This window comes from Dromiciops gliroides, chromosome 4, assembly GCF_019393635.1.
Source record: "Dromiciops gliroides isolate mDroGli1 chromosome 4, mDroGli1.pri, whole genome shotgun sequence".
Classification (NCBI taxonomy): Eukaryota; Metazoa; Chordata; class Mammalia; order Microbiotheria; family Microbiotheriidae; genus Dromiciops; species Dromiciops gliroides.
This window is the reverse complement of record NC_057864.1, coordinates 276,037,212-276,060,299: the sequence shown is the minus strand read 5'-3', so window position 1 is coordinate 276,060,299 and position 23,088 is coordinate 276,037,212. Positions and strand designations below refer to the sequence as shown.

At 35.1% G+C, this 23,088-nt stretch overlaps 1 protein-coding gene across 1 annotated transcript in view; it reads left to right on the top strand.

Annotated features, from left to right (window-relative positions):
- Positions 1 to 23,088, top strand: part of COL21A1 (collagen type XXI alpha 1 chain) — a 236,272-nt gene that overhangs the window by 89,867 nt on the left and 123,317 nt on the right. The window contains exons 2-3 of the mRNA XM_044000075.1: positions 4,096 to 4,221; positions 7,387 to 7,938. Of these exons, the coding sequence (XP_043856010.1) occupies positions 4,134 to 4,221; positions 7,387 to 7,938 (640 nt within the window). The 5' untranslated portion in view covers positions 4,096 to 4,133. The remainder of the gene's footprint in view (positions 1 to 4,095; positions 4,222 to 7,386; positions 7,939 to 23,088) is intronic.

Genomic DNA, 23,088 nt, shown 5'->3' with positions numbered 1-23,088 from the left:
AGTCTTGCAACATATTTTATAGGCTTTATATTCTTAATTCTGTGAGGTAGATTCTATTACCACTAAAATTGATTTTGAAAATATTCTTCTTTCAAAGAATTACTCCCCCATATGATCCAATCAAAATTTAAGTAAAAGTTTCATTAGTCAGCACATAGAGGTATGGCTGGGAGAATAAGTCTAAACTTCAACTCCCCGAACAAAGAAGATGACAATTTTATAGAGGAGAGAAGGGAGTGTGGGGGGGAGAGACTTAAGACAGAAAAGTTACAGCAGTGTGGAAAATGATGTTGCTAGCTATTTGGATACATGAATAATAAAAATTCTACATTTTTAATTTGAGATCATTGTCATTACCTGGTCCTAATCACATAGCAAAAACAACTGGCTCCAAACTAAGCTCATTCTGTAAATTCAAGGCACCCAGCTTTCTGGGTATCCCTGACATGTCTGCTTTATTATCTGTTTGACTAACCACTACCTGTTTAATCAACTATTTTGCTTATTCAAGGAAAGAGTAATCTCTAACTGAGCCCAGCAAGCTGATCAACTGTATTTCTCCATGGTCATAGTGTCCCCCTCAGGGCCAGAGCATTCCTAACTGGACCCAGGCCTACCAGGCTGCTACTACATCTATTTTTTTTTTTTTGGTCATCTGATAATCTATTATCTATTATCTGATAATAGTTCTGAAATTGTGTCAGGAATGGGTCAGTTTACTTAGTGACTGAATAATGAGTGCACAAATTGTGGTACTTCAATGTCATAAAATATTACTTTTCTTAAGGAATTGGGAATTTGAAGAATTCAGAGACATATAGATCAGGAGGGCATATTCTGAAAGATGAAAGGCACCTTAATGATAATTTAATCCAATTCCCTCATTTTACAGATGAGGAAATAGGTCTAGAGAGTGACAGCAGGGAATTGTGCAAGATAACACAGATGATGTGACAGATGTGGACTTTGAACCTGATATGGGGGAAAAACTGATCGGAGAAAGCACGTGGGTCCTTAGGATTCCTCTGTAAAGAATTACACTCTCACACAAGACCTAATTAGGAATAAAAGAATAGGTTTATTGGGGTACAAGAGAAACCGGGCCGGGAGGAAGGTTTTGCATGAACAAAACACTTTCCTCCCTGACTAGCTGAGGGAGTGCCATTTTATGGGGTTTAGATGGGGTGGGTAAGAATCTTTTATTGGGTGAGGGGCTTGTGGTCTTTCCGTGCTGCGCTGGGGTAGGAGGAATCCCACCTGAGCGATCTGGTGGTGGGTGTTAACTTTGTCCTGATGGGTCTAAGCAGTCTGCTGATGGGCGGTTCCAGGTGGTCTTCTGGATTACCTCATCCAGGTGCTTAGGAGGACTGGAATGTAGGGTGGTGGTCCTGGAGCATGCTCAGTTCAATCTGGTGCCGCTTATCTCTGTTGGGTGTGTGTGTGTGTGTCCTTGATTGAGTTCAAGGAGAGGCCTACTTGATTTCAAGGGAAAACCCCTGAGGTTTCAAGGAAAAAGTTCCTTGAACTCCCCAGAGAACTGTTGGGGTAACCGGGGCCCCTAATCCTCCCATGACAAACCCACACCCTCTGTAAATCCAATGTTGTTTCCATGGTTACCACACTGGGGAGGCCTCTGTGAAGTGATGCAGCCTGAGGAAGGCAGAGCCAAAACAAACAAACACACACATGTGATATGCAAAATTATTTCAACAGTGTAAATGAAGTTAACATTAAGAGGCAGTCACACACTGCTAAATACAATGGTTAATGTTATTATCTACTTTCAAAGTGGAAAGATACATCCTTTCTGTTAACACTAACTTTTTTGGGGGGAATGTATTTTGTGGAGGGTTTTGTTTAGGTGATTTGTTTCAGCATCTATGTTAATCACAACATTTATTATTTTTTGATTTTGCACTTTTTGATCTTTTCCTAATTTTGAATACTCTAAAATAGATTAGATTATCTCATCCTTTAAATGTCTTAATTATTTAGGATTTGGCTGATATAAGACATCAAATCAATCTTTGATCGCACATGTACTTTGTGCCCAACATTGTGCTAGTCAATATAAGGATTTTTTAAAAAAGCATTAGATTTTTTTCCTGTCTTTATGAATCTTTCAACTTAACTAGGATCAATGACTTAGAGCCAACAGGGTATACTGAAATTCAAATGGAAATGAGAGCTGTACACACATATACACATGTTTATGTATATGTATATATATACCATTTCTATTTGAATTTGACACCTCTGGTCTGTAATATATTACTATTCTCAATTTAGGGGGAAAAAGAGAAAACTTTCAGTTTCATACATTTCCCTGTTGTTAAACTCAGCAACCACTTGATATTAATCCCACTATCCTTAGGTATAAGAGTACTTGGTGTCTCTCCCTGTTCTCTACTCCCTATCCTACTACAAATATATTTAAAATCTGGTTATTGCAAGTAAACTATATCTAAGAATTTATAGTTGCCTGCTAGACATCTCTACTTGAATAACTCATCTTCTCTTCCTCCACTAAATACATCCCCTTTTGCTAGTTTTTTCTATTGAGTGTATCATCTTACTTTCAGTCACTTTAGTTTGACTCCTCAGAGTCATCTTTTATTTTTCCTTTTCACTCACTATCCCCACAACCATATCCAGTCACTTACTAATTCCTTTCAATTCTATGTCACATGCCTTTTTCATCTGTCCCCTTCTTTCTGTTCATCCTTCTGCTACTTCCTAATTCAGGCCTTCATTGCCAATTACCTGGATATTATAATAGCTTCCTTAACATACTTCTAGTCTGTTCCCTCTAATCTGTCTTTCCCAGATCCATCAAAACAATCTTTCTAAGGTACAGGTCTGATCATATCAATTACCTGTTCCAAAATCTTTAATGATTCACTATTTTCTAGGATACAAGAATTACAAATACTATAGACTGGCAGTTGAAGCTTTTCACATTTTTAGATTTTTTTAAAGTATTGATTCATATTGATATGAATGCTAAGATATCTCATATCATTCTCTTTGTACACACAACATTCCAGTCAAATTGAAGTACTATTACCTAAAATGGCATTGCATCTTTGATTTCTGTTTATTTACTTAGATTATCTTCTATTCTTCAAGTTCTTACCTTTCTATTTCCTTGAAGACAGTTCAATTGTCACCTTCATATAGCCTTTAATGACCTACCTTTCACTCCTCTCCCCTGACTTATTAATATTTTCTTCTTCAATTTTTTTCTCTTTGTCTGGTCTTTCTTCTCCCATGGTATTGTACTCCACCCCTTACATCATATTATAAATGTAACAAGGATTCATATACTTAGCCATGTATATGTCATATTCCTATATGGCTCCCTCTTCCACCTCCCAAATAGAATGTAAATTCTTTCAATGCAGGAACTGTATAGTTTTTGTCTTTGTATTCCCAGTGTCTAATAGAACAGCATGTATAGTAGGTGGTTAATATATTTTTAATTGAATATAATTTCTTTTTCTTTTTTTCTTTTTTGGTGAGGCAATTGGGGTTAAGTGACTTGCCCAGGGCCACACAGCTAGTAATTGTAAAGTGTCTGAGGTTGGATTTGAACTCAGGTCCTCCTGAATCCACGGCTGGTGCTCTATCCACTGTGCCACCTAGCTAACCCCTGTTTAATTGAATATAGATAGATTTATAAATAACAGCTACTTACAAGTCTGATCTTTGGGGTGAAGCTGAATTTTATTTGTTCACTTAAAGTGTTATGAATTTGGGGAGGGCAAATTTAAAACCAAACAAGCCTTAATGTTTTATTTGTTTATTTCGATTTGTTTCTTATCCTGCATCTATGATTTCAACTGGGCTTCTGGTGAGTTTCTTCCACAGTGATGCAGAAGGTCTTTTCCTTTGTAATTTGTATTCTTAGATATTTGACTGGACCTTTGAAAAGTTAAGTGATTGGTCCATGGTCACATGGTTAGTTTGTGTCAATAGCAAGACTTGGACTCTCCTGTTCCTGACCTCAAGGGCAGCTTTCAATCCACTTTGCTATGATGTTTGTCAGCTATTCTCATGGAACTAAATTTTTTACGTTGTGATTTTTTTTTCCAGGTAAATAACACCACAATATTCTGGATTAGATCACCTACATGGCTCACCACACAAAATATCTTCAAGTTCTTCTCCTTTTGTTGCTTCAGGATTATGTATCAGCTGAAGACGGGGAAATAAGATCAAGTAAGAATGATGATTACACAATTTCTTTTTACTACAGTTGGAATAAAAAAATTCCAAGGAAAGCCAAACTGAAGGATTTCTGACACCTTCTCAGGGGGTTAATTCATATTACCTTTGTTTCCACACTGCAATTTACTGAAACATATGGGTTACTCCATTGCTCTCCATGTCCATAAGATGACTCACAGAAATAACCTTGAGAGAAAGCCCATAGAAATTGCTCATTCTTGATTCGTAAGTTAACTCTAGCAAGAACAGCCTGAAAGATATAGGGCTTTATCCAACATAAGTAATGCTGTCTGGTAATGGTCTCCTGGGAAATCTAGTAGCAACTCTGCTTCTAAATCCTGTTTTAAAAAGATACATTTTTTCTAATCTCAGTGGTATTTTTTTTCTGAGCCTTGCCCTTTTAGACTTTGAAAAATAACTAGAGTTCTATGACAAAAAGGGTAATAACTATATATCAAATAGATAAAATCATACAGTTGGCAAACTTTGTTAAAATTTGAGGAATCTGCCATATTGTACAGATAGACTTGCTCAGAATATGGGAATGGAGATGGCAGTGACTATTTTTGCACCCATATTGTTGGCTAACCATGTAGGAATGAAATATATATTTTGTGCCTGTGAGTGGGAGACAGACAAAGTCATTGGAGACCACCAAGTGTAATTCATCACCCTAGGGGAAAAAACACAGAATGAGATGATGTGTGAACAAAGGTAGGTCTAAAAATTAGGAATTCTCACAATATTTCAGAAATGCAAACATTGAATAACTCCCTTAATGTAGTTTCCATCATCCAAATATTACCTATCACTTTTGTATTGCTTCCGGATATAACAGTGACATTGTATTTAATGAGATGTAAGCATGCTCTGTACTAGAAGTCACAGTTGAACTTACTCTTGGGATAATTTCATTTGTGATGTCATCACCCCTAGAACTCTGCCCAGAATTGTTTTGACAGAGACTACCTGAGCTGGGTGCAATGCTCCTAACTGCAGTGCGTATCTATTACTACATTTAGGAATAATAGAATTAGAGGAAAAATCTTGAAAAAAATGATGTCTTAACAGTGATTGGCTGTTTTGAATTTTTCAAATGCCAAATGTTCATCTCACAATAGCACTTTTTAAATGTTTTTTTTGTTGTTGTTTTGTTTGTTTGTTTGTTTTTGATGGAACAAAGCAAAGACTATGCCAAGATAGTCATCATTGTATGATGGAGAACATTATAGTTAATGGAAATAATCACTGACAGGGTGATAGAGTTTTGGACACTAAGACTGGTTCAGTTTAGTTCAACCAACATTTTTGAGTATATATTTTGTGCAGGATACTGTTAGATGTTTAGAGAGATTTAAAGATAAATTTTTTAAAATCCGCTTCCATCCAGGAGTTTATAGTCTAGTGGAGAAGGTAAGAGATGTACACATTTGACAATGGTACAAATCAGAATGCTATGAGTGTTATGAGAGTTTAGAAAAAATGAAGAACTCACTTCTGACCTTTAATAACTAGTGCCATTTGGGAAGTTTTATGATGTGAGTAGCATTTAGGATGGGTAGGATTGCAGCAAGAAAGTACTGGGGTGGGGGAGTGCATTTCAGATGTGGTTAATGACATAAGCCAAAACATAAATCTGAGTAAATGTGAGATATGTTTATTAAAAAATGGTGCTTAAGCCAGACTTTATGTGTTATAGAGAAATTGAAAAAGGATATTGGGAGGGAAGGAAAAAGCCAAATTGACATCTGGAATCTAAATTTTGGAGATCTTTGAATGACAGAATAAATAATTTAGGTATTATTCTGTATACTATGAGAAAGTTTAAATATTATTCAATTTAGTCTATGGGAATAAAAGTTTCTGAGCATTGGAGTGATCTGATCAGATCTATGGAAGTCAAGAAGATTAATTTGTCAGCATCACGAAGGGTGGATGAGTTGGGAAGATACTGGAGGAATGATAACAGAATCATAGATTTCAAGCTGGAAGGGGCCTTTGATGTCACATAATGCAACTCCTTCATTTTTACAAATGGGGAGATCCTGAGAGATTAAGTGGACTGGCCTAAGGTCACAGAAGTAGTAAGGAGTAAAGTGGCTTTGCAACCCCAAGTTCTCTAAAGCAAAAACTCTTTTTACCACATCACATGAGAAAAAAGTTAGGAGGCTATTGGAGTAATTGAAAGCAGTCTAATGAAGGTCTGAAATTACTGAGCTTTCTTAAGAATTAAATCAACCAGATATCAGTACACATTGATTCCATTTCAAATATTTATTTATTTAGAATTTTCCCCAAGTTGCATGTAAAAACAAATTTTCACATAGATTTTAAAAAATTTAGTGTTCCAAACTCTCTTCCTCCCTCCCTCCCTCCCCACCCCTCCTTAAGAACTCCAGCAATTCAATATAAGTTATACATGTGCACTCATGCAAAACATTTCCACATTAGAAGCAACGAAAAAATTATACTTCAATCTGTATTCAGATACCATCAGTTCTTTCTCTGTATGTGTATTGCATTTTTCATGTCCTTCTGATAACATACTTCTCACATTGATTCCATTTTAGTAGAATTCTTTATTACTTGCAGTGCCCAAAGTGAAAGTCCTTCACATCACCAGGGACATATATAACTAGAATAGAGGGTGGGTGGTAGTGTAGCAAGAAAGGATAGTAGAGCATTGGGTGGTGCTGGTTTTGGACTGCTATTCACAAAATAGCAAAAGATTCAGAGGAAGAAGGCTAGTGTGCTGGACAGATCCTCCATGGAAGGACATGAGCAAAAATTAAACAGGATAGAAATATGAATGGATTGGCCTATATACCAGTGGGGGGAGTCTACATACCACTAAGAATATTGATAAAGTAATGCTAAGAGGATGATAAGGTGACCATTACATGAGTAATTATGATATAGCAAAACTTTTTTTTTTTGGTTTTCTGTCAGTTTACTCTTGTCTCTTTCAACCACCCCTCATCCCCAAAGCAGTTAGGAAGACAATTGTTAAAATATGGATATTTCATAATTGTTGTTTTATATTATGGTATTTATAAAATCACCTGGTGTTACTCCTCCCCCCTTTTTGTATTGTTCTTTTTGTCTACTGACATACCAAATGTATATATATTTTTTCTTTTTTTTTTTTTGTTTTAGGTTGCAGAACAGCTCCAACAGACTTGGTGTTCATCTTAGATGGTTCCTATAGTGTTGGCCCAGAAAACTTTGAAATAGTAAAAAAGTGGCTCGTCAATATATCAAATAACTTTGATATAGGGCCAAAATTTATTCAAGTCGGTGTGGTCCAGTATAGTGATTATCCTGTACTTGAGATTCCCCTGGGAAGCCACCATTCTGGAGAGAAATTAATGGAAGCAATGGAATCCATTCAGTACTTGGGTGGCAACACAAGGACAGGAAAAGCTATTCAGTTTGCCCTTGACCATCTTTTTGCTAAATCACCAAGATTTCTAACTAAAATAGCAATTGTTCTTACTGATGGCAAATCCCAAGATGAAGTGAAAGATGCAGCAGAAGCTGCAAGAGACAACCAGATAACTTTGTTTGCGATTGGTGTTGGTTCAGAAACTGAAGATGCTGAACTTAGAGCCATTGCCAATAAGCCTTCATCGACCTATGTCTTTTATGTGGAAGATTACATTGCAATTTCCAAAATAAGAGAAGTAATAAAACAGAAACTTTGTGAAGGTAAATCTTAACTTTTGCTTTGAAAAATACAGAACATCAGTTTTAACTTGCCTCTAGCCATTGCCTTAGAAGTGAAATTAGCCTCAACTCTATCTTGCTGTTAATTATGATATTTGATGGTTAAAATTCTTTTAATGTTTTACTTTAGGTATTTATACAGTTGAGGTGAGCAATCTATAATTTGCTATTTTGGTTCCAGCTGTGTTATACTTCAGTCAGATATTTTCAGAAATAGTTCATCGTTATCTAAAGCCCCAAATTGGAAAACAAAACCACATTCAATAGTCTTACTGTGTGCTTCCAGTAAGTTTTACTTCTAATTGATCCTATGAGCTCTTACTGTAATCATAAATTATGGTAAGTCATTGCACTTTAGGCTTATAATAATTTTTAGCATTTTATTCTTAGGTTTTGAATGCCAGTATAATTTCATGGTAAAAATGATTTTATTTTCTTACCCTTTATTTTTCATAACAAAAGGATTTCATGGAAAACATATATTTGTTTTATTTTTGCTTTAAAATGTGTTTCTGCATTTTTTTCTGAAAAGCAATTTCCTCTTCTGCTGTGTTGGAATTGTAATTTACAAAACAAGTAAATAAACAGAATTTAATAATTTAAAGCATCATCTGGAAAAACTCTAACAAAATTGAGTTAGAATTGTTCCTCTGCTGCAAAGAAATGTTTGTTCCTTCCTTTTGATTTCCTTCTTTTCCCTCTTTCTGTTCCTTTCCTACTATCTCCTATTAACTGCAAATTCATGTTACATAATACCACACATTAAGTCTATCAAAGAACTCATTCAGCAGAGTAGATATTTTCCATAAATCCTCTGACTAGTGCTATAACAAAATAGGATGATTAAGACTTTGTTGCAGGGTATGAAAATTTAGAAGTTACTAACAGCAACTCACATATTACTGATGTTATTACTGATTTCACAAAGATAATTAATTAAAATAGGAAGCTTCAGCTTCCTCCTTACTCCACTCCCAACACATTTCATGTCATTTGTGTATTTGTTTAGTGTTTCACTGATGCTCTTTTCTTTGTTTCTTTTTATTTTATTTACATCACTATACTGATTTCTCTTCTGATCATATAAAATCCTTAACCTCTACTTCCTGTTTATACTTGTTGAATATTTATCTATAGCTTAATGACTAATACATATACTTATATCAATTCCCCATATATCTTTTATATTATCTTTATCAAAGAAACTTGCTGCAATTTTTTTCCTAGCTTTGTTTCCTTTCTAATCCTGTCTCTACTGATTTTCCTTTTGCGAAGTCATTTCAATTTTATATAATAAAATGATCATTTTATCTTTTATGATCATCTATATTCCTTGTTTATTCAATCTATGTACCCATAGTTGTGCAAGGTATCTCCTTAATCTTAGAGATTCACTCATATCTGTAAGAACTGGGCAAGGCCTATTGTAGAAGGTGACACTTGATCTAAATCTTGAAGGGACCCAGGGATTCTAATAGGTAGAGATGAGGAAGGAAGGAATATCAGGCATGGTGGTCATGAATCCATTAGGCACCTTACTGGAGTACATGGTATGAGAAGCTCATCTAAGCTTAATTTCTGCCAGATTGCTTGCCAATTTTCACAGAAACTTTTGTCAGTGAGTCCTTTCCCCAGTATTTTGTGTTCTTGGATTTATGAAAGACGGTTATATCATGTTTGAGTGCTTCTGATTGTATGCCTCATATATCTAACTTTTTGATTTTTCTATTTTTTAAATCAGTTCAAAGTAGTTTTGATGATAACTCCTTTGTTGTATAATTTGATATTTCATAATGGTATGGATTAGATGGTATTAAGGTCTCTTCCAGTTCAACGCTTTTTCCTGCATGGTAAATTTCACTGATGTCAATCCTGCCAAACTTCTAGGAATGGAACTTTCCAAGATACCATTAGTGACAGAGAAGGATGTGGCAGACGTAGAGCCTCAGGGCTCCTACTGATGCTCTTTTGAAATGTGTGAGTGATCTCACTGACCCAAAGAGGAAATGTCCAAAGGAGTTCATTCACACCTGATTTTTGTAACTCAATCCCCAGATTTTTTCTTTAACACAAACTTTGGAAAGCACTTTATACTTTTTCAAATTTCTTTTTCACCTTGTATGGTCCTAACAGCTCTGTCAATAATAGATCAGTTGTTCCCTTCATTTCTAAAATAGTTCCCATTTTATAGGTGAAGAAACTGAGACAGTAAATTTAAATGACTTGCTAAAGATCAAATAAGAAATTGTAGAGCTAGCATTAGAAATAAAACTCACATCTCCTAACTTGACCTCATCCATTTCCATTGAAAAACACCTTTTCTTTTCAGTGTTCCCAAGATTTCTAGTGAACCTAGGCTCCCCTGGCTACCAAGGAGCCTCTCCTCATGTTACCTTTCTAGAACAGGAGCATTCCCTCTGATTTTTCCTGGTCCTCTCTTCTCCATCATCAAAAATTCCTTGTCCTTATGGCTATTCTTGCACATTTTTTGCTAGACATAAATACTGCCTCTTTTTTGTGGGGCAGTGGGGTCACATAGTTAGTAAGTGTTGTGTCACATAGTTAGTAAGTGTTGTGTCTGAGGTGAGACTTGAACTCAGTTCCTCCTGAATCCAGTGCTGGTGCTTTATCCACTGTTCCACCTAGCTGCCCCAATTTTATTTCTTAACCTTTAAATCACTTACTTGATTGGGTGCTTAAGGAAGGAGGGTTCAAAATTGGCACAAAAAATTCATGTATAGTAAAAAAAAATACCCTCCGAGAATTTGACCTGTATTTTCTCCATTATACAAGAGAAATATAAACCTTAGGAAACTTACATTTCTTTGGTTATGAAGTGGGTCCCCCAAATTACACTTTTGTTCATTTGATTAGAGATTTGACTTTGCTGTCCCCTGTAATGCCTGGATGTTTCTTCTTCTTTTCTATATGAAGGTAAACCATGCAGAGTCAGGAAAAAGCGAAACAGCTTGGGCCTTAAGTCAGGCAGTACTCCTGGGAGTGATTTCTCTGCTGCCAAGAGCTATAATGGGACTGAGATGCAGCTTTATCATCATGCAGGTGTTGTGCTTCCACAGGGGAAGGAAGGAATAAGCAGCATAAAAGCCAGGACATGGCTTTTTAAAAAAATATGTACAATTTGAAGCTTTTATGACTGTGTGTGAACAGGCATAGAGATTAGACTTGTTACTTCACTGGTATAAGAAACTTCCAATGAGGGAATTTACTCTCCCACTGGTAGAGGTAGATTAGCTCATTCTTTGCAATTTTCAGTCTTAGAATATTGCCTAGCCAGGGCTTCACTTTTCCCACTCTACTCCTTTTTGCTTGAGAAATTTTTACATACCATGGCTCTGTGTGTGTGTGTGTGTGTGTGTGTGTGTGTGTGTGTGTGTATATATAAAATAGTTGTACAAATCAAACATTTTCTGCTCATTTTTTGTGACCCCCCTACATACACAACCCCATGTGGGGAAGCAACCCACAGTTTAAGAAGCTAGGACTTAGAACATGGAGAGCTTAAGTGACTTGCCTAGGATGGTATATGTCAGAGGTAGAATTTAAAACCAGCTCTTCTAATTCCAAACCCAGCTCTCTGTCCACTATACTATATTGTTTTACTTTTATACTCCAATAGTGTAGTGATACCTATCATATAATCACTGAATTTCTTAGTACCCTTTACTACTTTTAGAAAGGCAGCATTTGAGTCCAAAAACAGTGTATATTTATTGTTTCAGAGAATTAAGTGACTTGCCCAGGGTCACACAGCTAGTAAGTGTCAAGTGTCTGAGGCCAGATTTGAACTCAGGTCCTCCTGAATCCAGGGCCAGTGCTTTATCCACTGTGCCAACTAGCTGCCCCCTTTCTTCCTATTCTTGTGGAAGAAAACAAAAAGAGATCCATCAGATACTCTGTCATTCAGAAATTTCAAGCATTGTACTTCTTATGTTAGGATATTTGTCAGCCATTCAAATGACAATGAGCATCTGATGGATCCAGAAGTTCTTTTTAAGCTATCAAAAGTAGATTACATTGGAAATAGTACAGTTTTCAAGATAGTTCAAACATTATTTTCATCTCACTCTTGGAATATTTGAATTTCAAGTGTGGTATATTATACAAGAGAAATATAAACCTCATCTAATTTTAAAAAATGATTGCATTTTAATTTGCATTGGATGCAAGTTAAATCAAGTAAAATTTGACATAATATTTATTATGAAATTATGTCACTTTTAGAATTATTTTTCTTAAAAGGCTAGTTCGTAACCCTTACCATTCTTATAGGACTGTAGGATCTTTCAATATATCAAGATCAGAAAGAGGTGCATTCAGAATATACCAACAAGGCATCTAAATAACCAATTAGAGAAACAAATGAGCAAACAAACAAACAAACAAACAACAATACAAGGTAATAGGTAGATAAAGAAAGGGGTACAAACAATTATTTGATGTCTAAACAGTATGCAAATTATTTAAATAGTACACAAGGAACTTAAAATAGTCACTTTAATGTTAGTTTGCCTATTCATTATCTTATGATATGGACAAGGAATTATTTAAAATTAGAAGAATGATTAGAAGTAACCATTTCACTAGGATTAACCTTACAATTTAAGTAGGTTCTGTTAATTGGATTCTTAATTAGGGAGGGGCAGTGTGGTATAGTCCATAGAGAAATAGCTTTGAAATAAGCAAGATTTGAATTAGTGGTGCTGTGACCTTGGGCGAGTCACTTGAATTCTCAGTGGTCTAGGTTACTCTCTAAGACCATAAATTGCAAAGGTACCAAACTGAATGGATAGAGGAGTTTCCTAATTTGAGAGTCCTTTTGAGCAAGTGCAATCCAGAGATGGCTTAAAAATAGATTCAGGGCTTGGTTTTGTGATAAAAGCAGTTGGCGTTTTATGTAGTGCTTTAAGCCTTTCAAAGCACTATAGAGATATGATCTCATTTTATCATTTCAACAATCCTGTGAATTATGTAGGACAGATATTGTTTTAAGCCCTTTTTTACTGATGAGGAAGCTAGGTGCTAGAGAGGTTAAGTTCCCTCCCTAAGATCACACAAGTGAAAAATTTTGATAGTGGCATTAAAAATCACTTCTTGACTCCACCTCTTTCCATGATAGTAATAGAATATAACATACTGATTTTTTTTCATTAAAGATTTTTCAATGATGAGAAAAAATAATTATAGGAATTTTTTTCTAAATGTGAGTACCTTGATTTAAGGAAATATGTAAAGTAAAATATGGGAAAATCCAGAATTATATAAAATTATATGATATATATTTATATAAAATATATGTTAATAAAATATATAAAATAAAATCGGGCAAATTCTTTTATTAGCAAAATAAATTCTTATTTATTAGCAAATTCTTTATTTTATAAAGGATTTTAAAATTTAGACACACAAACAAAATTCCTCAAAAGTCTACTTTCCTTTAAGTATGGAGCACTCTTAGAAATATAACATATTATGCACAGCTGCCTTTTTAAGAGTACCGATATTATGAAAAGTGAGGAACAACTGCACTGATTTAAGTCACTTGCTTGTGTACTATTTAAAAAAGTGACATTATTTAGACATTATATAACTTCTTTTTTCCTTTTCCTTACCCATTCATCAGTTTTTCCTACCTGGCTATTTAGATACCTTCCTGTTTTGTTCTGCATCTGAATCTCTTTCTACTATTTATAAATTTCTAGTTTTCATTATTCTGTACATTAATTTATTGAGAATTTGTGTGGAATCAGTCTGTACATGTGAAATACTTTGCTTTACACAGGCTGGGAATATAAAAGTTCACTTAAAACAAAATGAATAATTCTGAAATTATACTTCAGTCAACAAGCATTGATTTAACACCTAGTATGTGTCAAACACTGTGCTAGACCCTGCAGAAAAAAAGGACAAAAATGGAAAAAAACATACCCTCAAATAGCTTACATTCTACAACGGTTCAGTGGATAAAACACTGGCCTTGGAGTCAGGAGGACCTGAGTTCAAATCTCACCTCAGATACTTACTAGCTGTGTGACCCTGGGCAAATCACTTGCCCCTAATTGCCTCTGACAACTGGGGCTATTTCCAGTTGTCCTGATATATATCTTGCCACTGGACCCAGATGGCTCTGGAGGAAACAGCGAGGTTGGTGACTTTTCACGGCCCTCCCTCACTTAAAAATCCAATTCATTGCAACTCAGGACATCACCTTGATGTCATGGTCCTCTTTGAGAATGAAGGAGAGACAACACCAATTAAAAAATAACTTCAGGGTAATTTGTGGGGGTAAAAACATGTATACAGAGGCAAATGCAAAATATGTACAAAAGAAATGCAACAAATTCTGCGGGGTGTTGGTGGTGAAGAATATCAGCAACTGAAGACAGTGGGGGCTCAGGAAGGATATAATGTAGGAATCAATTGCGAATTATATTTTGAATGAAACGGGATTTTGCAACTGAGAGGTGAGGAGGAAGGAGAACATTCAAAGGATAGGGGACAGCTTGGGCAAAGACAAAGAATTAGGAGATATAATGTTACATATTGTATGTGAAAGAACACATTGATCAACTTTTAGAAAGTGAGGAGTAGGAATGGGGGGACAGGGTTAGGGGATAATGGGAATAATATGGAGCCATTCTAGAAAGATAGGTTAGAACCAGGTTATAAAGGGTTTTAAATGCTGAACAGGAGAGTTTATGTGTTAACCCACATTTTATAACATGGAACCTCTGATTCTTCCTGAGTAGCAGAGTGAAATGAATAGACATGCTTTAATAATGCCAATCTGATGGTTTATGGAGGATGGATGATAGAGGAAGGAACTGGAGATAGGGAGACCAATAGGAGCCTATTGCAATCATGTCTACAAAAGGTGATGAGGGTCTGAAGTAAAGTAGTAGTAGTGTGAATGGAGAGAAGGAAATGGATAAGAGAGCTATCTTGGAATTCGACTTGGCACTGCTTGGCAACTGATTGCATATGGAGGATGAAAGAGGGAGAAGAGTTAAGGATGACTTCCAAGGTATGAACTTGGGTTAATGGAAGGATTTCAAAAGGAGATGAAAAGTTAGGTAGTGGCAGGTTTTTCAGGGTAAGATAATGAGTTTGTTCTAGAAATCTTTTAAATGGTTGTGGGATATCCAGGGAGAGATGTCCAGCTGGCAGTAAGAGTGACATGAAGCTCAGGAGAGATATGAAGGCTTGATCTTGAACCATTCACATAGAGATGACAATTGAACCCATGGGAGCTGGTGAGATCAACCAGAAAGAGAAAACAAGAAAATGAAAGTTATTTCTACTCATTCGTCTTGAACTGAAACATAATTTAGCAAAAATTCTTGAGATTCATACATTCCTTGGCATTTATTTTCAAACATGTTTCTGTCTTGGTGACTCTGAGTTGACCTTTTCCTGTGAAGTAACAGATAAATCTATTTGAAAACTTTAATATACAGGCACTCCCAATTTGTTAGTTGGGTACATTCCAAAAAATATTTTAAGTCAGTTCTTTGGGACTTAGAAGATATTTTCCCATAGAAACAAAAGGATAAATGTTACTTGGTTTCCTAAATCAGCTATGAGGCAGTGTAGTACAATGGAAGCAATGACTGTAGAGTCTGAAAACCTGAGTTCATAACCCATCCCTGATGCTCACTGCCAAATGACCTTAAGCAGCTATTTAACCTCTCTGGGCCTCAATTTCCTTAACTATAAAATCAGGTCACATTGGACTAGATGACCTCTCCACAGCTAAGTTAATGCTTTTTTTATTTTTTAAATATACTTTGTTTTAATCATCTAAGATCTGTCCTTTCAGTATTTTACCCTAATTGAGAACACGAGAAAAACAAAACCTATTACAAACATGTATAGTTAATCCATACAAATTTTCACATTGGCGATGTCCATAAGAAATTTTCTGAGTCTTTCAACCTCCCTATCTGAAAGTAGGTAGCATGTTTCTTTATTAGTCCTCTGGAATCCCAGTTGGTCATTACACTGATAAGAACTCAGCACAATAGTATTCCATCACATCATATACCATAACTTTTTTCTCCATTCCCCAATTTATGTGTGCTATCTCAGATTCCCATACTTTGCCATCTCAAAAAAGTCATAAATATCTTTTTACATATTCTTAGAATTTGTTTTGTTTATGACTAATCCCTCCCTTAGTCTACCTTTCCTTTAATTTCTCCTCTCCTTTCTCCCCTTTCTTGCCTATTTTCTTTTTGAGTGAAATGGATTTTTGTACCCAAATCTCTGTGTGTATGTTTTCTTCATTTGATCAATTCATATGAGAGTGAGATTTAAGCGATAGCCATTCTCCCTTCTTCCTCCTCCTTGTTTGTATAGATATCTACAAATCTCTTTCTTTCCTTTCTTTTCATCAAGATATAACAGAATGACTCCCAGGTATTCTCTAATTGAGTCTCTTTATGAACACTGATGATGATAGGGATCAGAGGAGGTACATGTATCATTTTCCTATGTTTGAATGCAATCACTCTATCCTTTAGACCTTTATTAATGTTCATCCATGTTTACTTTTTCATACTTCTCTTTACTCTTTTGTTTGAACTTCAAAGTTTCTCTGCAGCTTTATCAAGAATGCTTGGAAGTCCTCTGTTTCATTAAAGGTCCATTCCCCCTGAATTCATATTCAGTTGCTGGATTCTTGATTATAAGCCCATATTCTTAGCCTTCTGAGATATTGTATTCCAAGTTCTCTGATTTTTTATACTGGTGAGTGCTCAATTATATATGATCCTATCTGTGATTCATCAGAACTTGAATTATTTCTTTCTTCCTCATCACAGTATTTTTTTTCCCCTACAAGCTCTGGATTTTGAATATGATGTTTCTGGGAATTTTCATGTTGGAGTTTATTTCAGGAGGTGATGACGACCAGTTGAGAGATGATGAAGATCTAATCTAGGGTCAGGTCTAATGTAGTGTGGTAGCTTTATGAGTTAAGAGAAGAGAACATATTTTGGGATTTTATGGAGATAGAAACTACAAGATTTGGCAACTGTTAAATATGTAAGGATTGGATTGTGGGGTAAAGAAGAGTGAAGTGTCAAGGAAGACACTGGAGTTCAAAAGCTGAGTAACTGAAATGATGATTGTGGGAGAATACAATGAGTTCTCTTTTGGATGAAATTGCCTATAGGACATCCACTTCATAATGTTCAATATGCACTTTGTGTTGTAGGACTGGAGCTCAGGAGAAAGACTGGTACTCAATCACAACCAATGTACAGCTTCTTTTTATTCTTGGTGTCTTATTTTATTGTATAAATAAATCAAATCATCTTTATGGGTAGTCTTTTCACTTATGTTCATCATTATTGCTACAAAGTAAGGTAAACAAATGACATTTCTGGTTACTTTCAGGGAGATGATTAAAACAAATCTATCAATCTTCCTCGCCATGGAAAACCTATGAGCCATTCTTCCATTCAACTACAACTTTATTAGGTCTTTTAGTTTAATTTCTGGAGAGATTATATATGTGGGTTAGCTGTTGCAGTATTTCGTCAACTTGGTTGGTGGGCAAATATTTCGGATGAAGACGATCAATAGTTTAATATTTGTAAATTATCTGAAAACTGTGCTGCTCTTAGCACCATCTATTCCCCTTTTTATTGCACCAATGACACTGTCGAAGTAATATCTTTCTCTTGTGCTACTTCTATTTCCTCATGTAGCACATTGCAGACTGACATTAGAAAACAAATATGATGATTTCATTGTCTTTTAAGGGAATGAGTTCGTTATAAAAAGTCTTTTCAAATCTTTCCCATTTTTATCTGTCTGATGTCCTCTTTCCAGTTTCATGGTTAAATGTTCTTGGAATGATTTTGCATACATGAGTCTCTTGCCAGAATTTTTATAGAGTTGTGGGTGTAAAGATGTAATTCAAAACCAAACACCCACACTTCTTTGGATTCAGACAAAAATTAATGTCAATATACTACGTTTGACATCTTTACAATGGGAAGTCTCATAATATTAAGAAAACAATATATGTTACTTTTTGTGGGTCAGGAGAATTGCTTTTTAATTAAATGAAAATTTTAATTAAAGTAAGATCAACACATTTTAAAATGTATTAGACAAGAAGAAAATACTATCATATTGTACATTGTTGGAAGAATAGTGGCAATAATAGGATTTTCTTTAACAAAGAATCTGAAAAATCTATTTCAAAGCATTTTCCAAAAGCTAATTCATTCCACTTCTTACTACATTTGAGACAAATCACTTTTACTGTCTATCTTGCTCAGAAAGATGAACTAAAGCACAGGACAATGAAATGACTTAATGAAATTCTAAAAGTTTGACCTTTCATTCCATGTAACACTACAAGGCTAGAAAATGTTTATTGCCTAGATTTGTCCAGGAATCTTAATGAACAGCCTCTAGGACTTATCCAAAAGTTTTTATATCTGAAAGGGACAATAGAGATGGATAGTGAGTGTAAAAGAAGAGTAGCTTGGATTCATTTCAGAAATTGCAAAGCAATCCTACTTACCCTAAGATTACCATAAAATCAAAGGCCTATCTTTTCAATACCACCATTTTATCTGTATTGCTATATGACAGTGAAGCATGTAACACAACTACTTCCAAGGAACCAAAATTGAACATCATACAGAAGGCAATGGAAGGGTGCATGGTGTGTGTGGGAAGGATGCAATATATAAATTATGAGAAACTCTCAAGAACAGGAGTAGAAGATGTCATCAAAGAATTGAATGACAGAAAGAAAAGAGAGGCTGGTCTCATGATGAGATGAAGAAATGTCACATGGAAAGCTAGAACCCTTCATTGGTACCCTTATGATGTTGAGACATTAGGGAAGATCTCCAGCATGTTGGGTGGACCACTTATGGAGAGCATTGGGAAGAAGTGGATAGTCACACAGTATAGGCAGGCATGAATATATCATTTGTATAACTCCCAGATTGATGAGATCATATATCCATTTAAGTATTTGAATATGTATAATCAAGTAAACAAAATAACAGCACCACTATCAATAAACTTAAACATCTTGGCCAGCTAGGTGACACAGTGGATAAAGTGCCAGTTTTGGATTCAGGAGGACCTGAGTTCAGATCTGGCTTCAAACACTTGACACTTACTAGCTGTGTGACCCTGGGCAAGTCACTTAATGGTCATTGTACCACAAAAAAATAATAATAAAATAAAGTTAAACACCTACATTGCTGAAGTAAAAATTGAACATTTCTTGAAATAATTGTTCCAAATTTTTCATGACTCAAAAATTGTTCTTTAGTCATTGAAATCTGTGCAGTGTAGATGACTTTTTCCACTTCCTCATCAATTTTCTACTTCTCTGTTGTTAATAGTGAAGATGCTTCTTGATAAAAGAGATATCACAAGAAAGGGGAAAATTGATTGCTAAATGAGTGACAAGTACTAAGATGCCCCCCAAAAGTGAATTATTATATAACTTCAATTTCCAATGATTTACAATCATTTTTTCTTGCTTATGGTAGGACTAAGGATTGTGCCTTGGAGATTTAGATACTTTTTAGTGCCTCAAGACTTCTCACCTTGGAGTATAGACATCTAATTGCTTTCTGGGATAATTTTATGGGAAAGGAAAAACTAATATAGTTAGGGTTTTTTTTTTGTTGGTGTGTGTGTGTGTGTGTGTGTGTGTGTGTGTGTGTGTGTGTGTGTGTTTGGTTTTGGTTTTTTGGATTTTTTTGCGGGGCAGTGAGAGTTAAGTGATTTGCCCATGGTCACACAGCTAATGAGTCCGTATTTGAATTCGGGTACTCCTGAATCCAGGGCCTGTGCTTTATCCACTGCTCCACCTAGTTGCCCCATTAGCTCTTCTTATATAGCAAAACAGTAGCAATACCAGTTTTTCTCCTTTCTTTTTTCCCTTGTAAATATGAGGGAGCAGAAGAAGGAATCATACTTTTCTGAGAAGGTTCATCTCTCTTCAGCTTTATGTCTTTTTGATTTCCTGCTGTTTCTTTCTATCCTTTTCTTCAGTGGTAAATCTTTAAGCTTCCTCTTCTATCTCTCAAACACCTTTACAGTGGGTTAAATCACAGCCTCAATGCTTTCAGTGACTCACCTTAGTTAAAAGGTAAAACCTTCCCAAATTTCCCCCATGAAGTTATAAATTCCTTTAAAATCATACCTTAGTTTCCAAATAATTATGATTTCCCACATTTTGTTTTACCTTCTTTAGTCATCAAACAGTTATATACAGATGAATTGAAACTACAATACTTTATATCTCTCAAATCTTCAAAAAAGTTCAACATCTCACATTATGTTCTTAAACTGTGATTCTTCAGACACATATTGTTCTGCTTTTTAATAAATAATACTTCTTCCTATTCCCATTTATACCATCAAGCTTTATACATGAAATCTCATCTTGCACATTTTATAAGGTGATGTGAGTTGTTATATTTATGCCACAGTTCATTTTTTATCTTACTCTGATCTGGCCCCATCTGAAAGCTATGTTTCTTCCTAAATGTCTTTTAGCAAATTTTATTAAATGAAAGTTATTTTTCTACTCCTTTCAGAAATTGAAATGCTTATATATGAGTGGCAATAGTTTATATCTTTTAACAGTTTACTTGAAATTTTTTTTCCTTACACAAAAATACTTTTAAAAAACTATTTTAGCACTCATAGTGTGTGTGTGTGTGTGTGTGTGTGTGTGTGCATGTGTCTCTAAGGGAATAAGTGTCCTATATTTATATAGCTTAATATGCCTTTAGGAAGTCAATTTCTATTTTTCATACACTCATTATTATTTACAAGGAAAAGTAGGTTATAATCAGTGATATTATGAACCTAAAACCATTTTAATAGCTTAAAAGATTCTGACATTTCTAGTTGGAACACAAATTACAAAGAGAGCTATTTGGAGCTAATTCATATACTTCTTGAATAGACAAAACTTGACACTGACTGTCATATACCTTAATATTTACTCAAATTGTCTGCCAGCAATGCATCTGGAAGACATATTTTGTTAGAAGAGTAATTCAATTCAAATCAATTAGACCATGTAAGCATTATTAACAAATAGTGTAAAATGATTATATTTTACTCTTGAAGTCATGCAAGACTCTTTTTGGGGGTGGAGGTGACGTGGAGAAGATCAACTTACTAATTACTTACTAGATGTTTGCTGAAGCTCTATATAGATAATTAAACCCATTAGCAATTATTATTAGTGTGTAATGTAGTCAAATTGAGCCTTCATGTTAAAAACTGAGCAGTTACTTTTAGCAAGGACCCAAAAGTACTTAACACTTTTCACCTCTTTTTTCTATAAGGAAATTACAGGAAAAAATAGTTTCTCCAGTGAATGGAAGGTGTTGGTTTAGAGTATTAAGTTGCTCTAAACTTAAGCCTGGCCAAGTTTCTTGGCCCGAGCATATCTGTGAAGACTTGACTTTCAGGGTTATGAACTGAGTTGGAAAAGTAACACATTGGTCCCTACTGGAATGTCTGATTATGTCTGCTAGGTCCTTTTTCAGTCTCTGGCCCAGTATATACTTGAGGGATTCATTCTGAATTTTGGCAAAGGCTTTCTGAGGAAAAAAAGGCTTTTTTTTGATTTGGCAATTATGAACCTAACCACCCTGAAAAACTCAAACTAAGGTGAAAAGTGCATTATGAGTGTACCTAATATTCCTGAGACAATACTATGATGATAGAGAACTAGAGTAAGCCAAATACATTACTACTGCTTATTCTGGAGCAGGTGGCTTTAGGAAGTCACCAGGAGGTGGTGCCCTTGTTTATTTTTACCTTTTTTTTTTCTATAACCAGTGCTACAAATGCAAAATGAGATTTCATCATTTTTTTTTTTTAGTGAGGCAATTGGGCTTAAGTGACTTGCCCAGGGTCACACAGCTAGTAAATGTTAAGTGTCTGAGGCCAGATTTGAACTCAGGTACTCCTGACTCCAGGACTGGTGCTCTATCCACTGAGCCATCTAGCTGCCCCAGATTTCATCATTTCTAAGGAAATATGTTCTTTAATACTAATAAATAGCTGTATCATTGAAATAAAGAGACCTTAAGGGATATTAGCAACTAGGTGACTCAGTAGATAGAGCACTGGACCTGGAGTCAGGAAGACTTGAATTCAAATTTGGCCTCAGACATTTACTTAGATATGTGACCCTGGTCAAGTCATTTAACCTCTGTTGGCCTTAATCCACTAAAAAAAAGGAAATGGCAAACCACTCCAGTATCATTTGCCATGAAAATCCCGTGGAAAGTATAGGTATGCTATGGTCCATGGGGTCACAAAGAGTTGGATATGATGGAATGACTAAACAATAAGAGATACTAGAAAAAGAAATATCACTTGGAACAAATATAAAACTGGAATGATTGAATACATATATCTCCTTTATCTCCTTTTCATATTTTTCAGCTCTTCTTTTGTCCTGACCATTTTCTGACTTGCACTATATTTACTTCTGTCAAATTACTGCCACTGGGTTGGTAACCACATTGAAGTCAAGCACTCTGATATTTCTTTAATATTCCCCTAGAACAGGGCTTCTTAAACTTTTTCTACTCACAAACCATTTTTTGCCAGAGAAATTTTTACATGACCCCAGGTATATATATATATATATATATATATATATATATATATATATATATATATATATGTATACATAACCTTTTCCTGTTGCCAAAATTTTTGTGATCCCCACATTCAGTTTTGTGACCCCACAGTTTAAAAAGCTTTGATCTAGAGGTTTGCATGGTGTTTTGTATGAAGTTTCCTAAGCAGATCAGGAAAATAACTGCTTAATGGAAATATGATAGTGATGAAGTTTTGGAATATGAAATAATTATATCACAAAAATAAGTGCTACTATGACTCTAAAGAAGTCTGATTTAGCTTTCTAAAATTTTAGTTGCACTGCACATGACTTGGAATTTCTAAGTTTCTTGGACAAATCAGGAGAGCATTTGACAGCTGAATATATTAAAATAGATTTATATGTTGGCATAGATTTGGATTTATTTTATTTGGAATAGATAAAGAATAAAAAATTCAAGAAATATAGTTTTT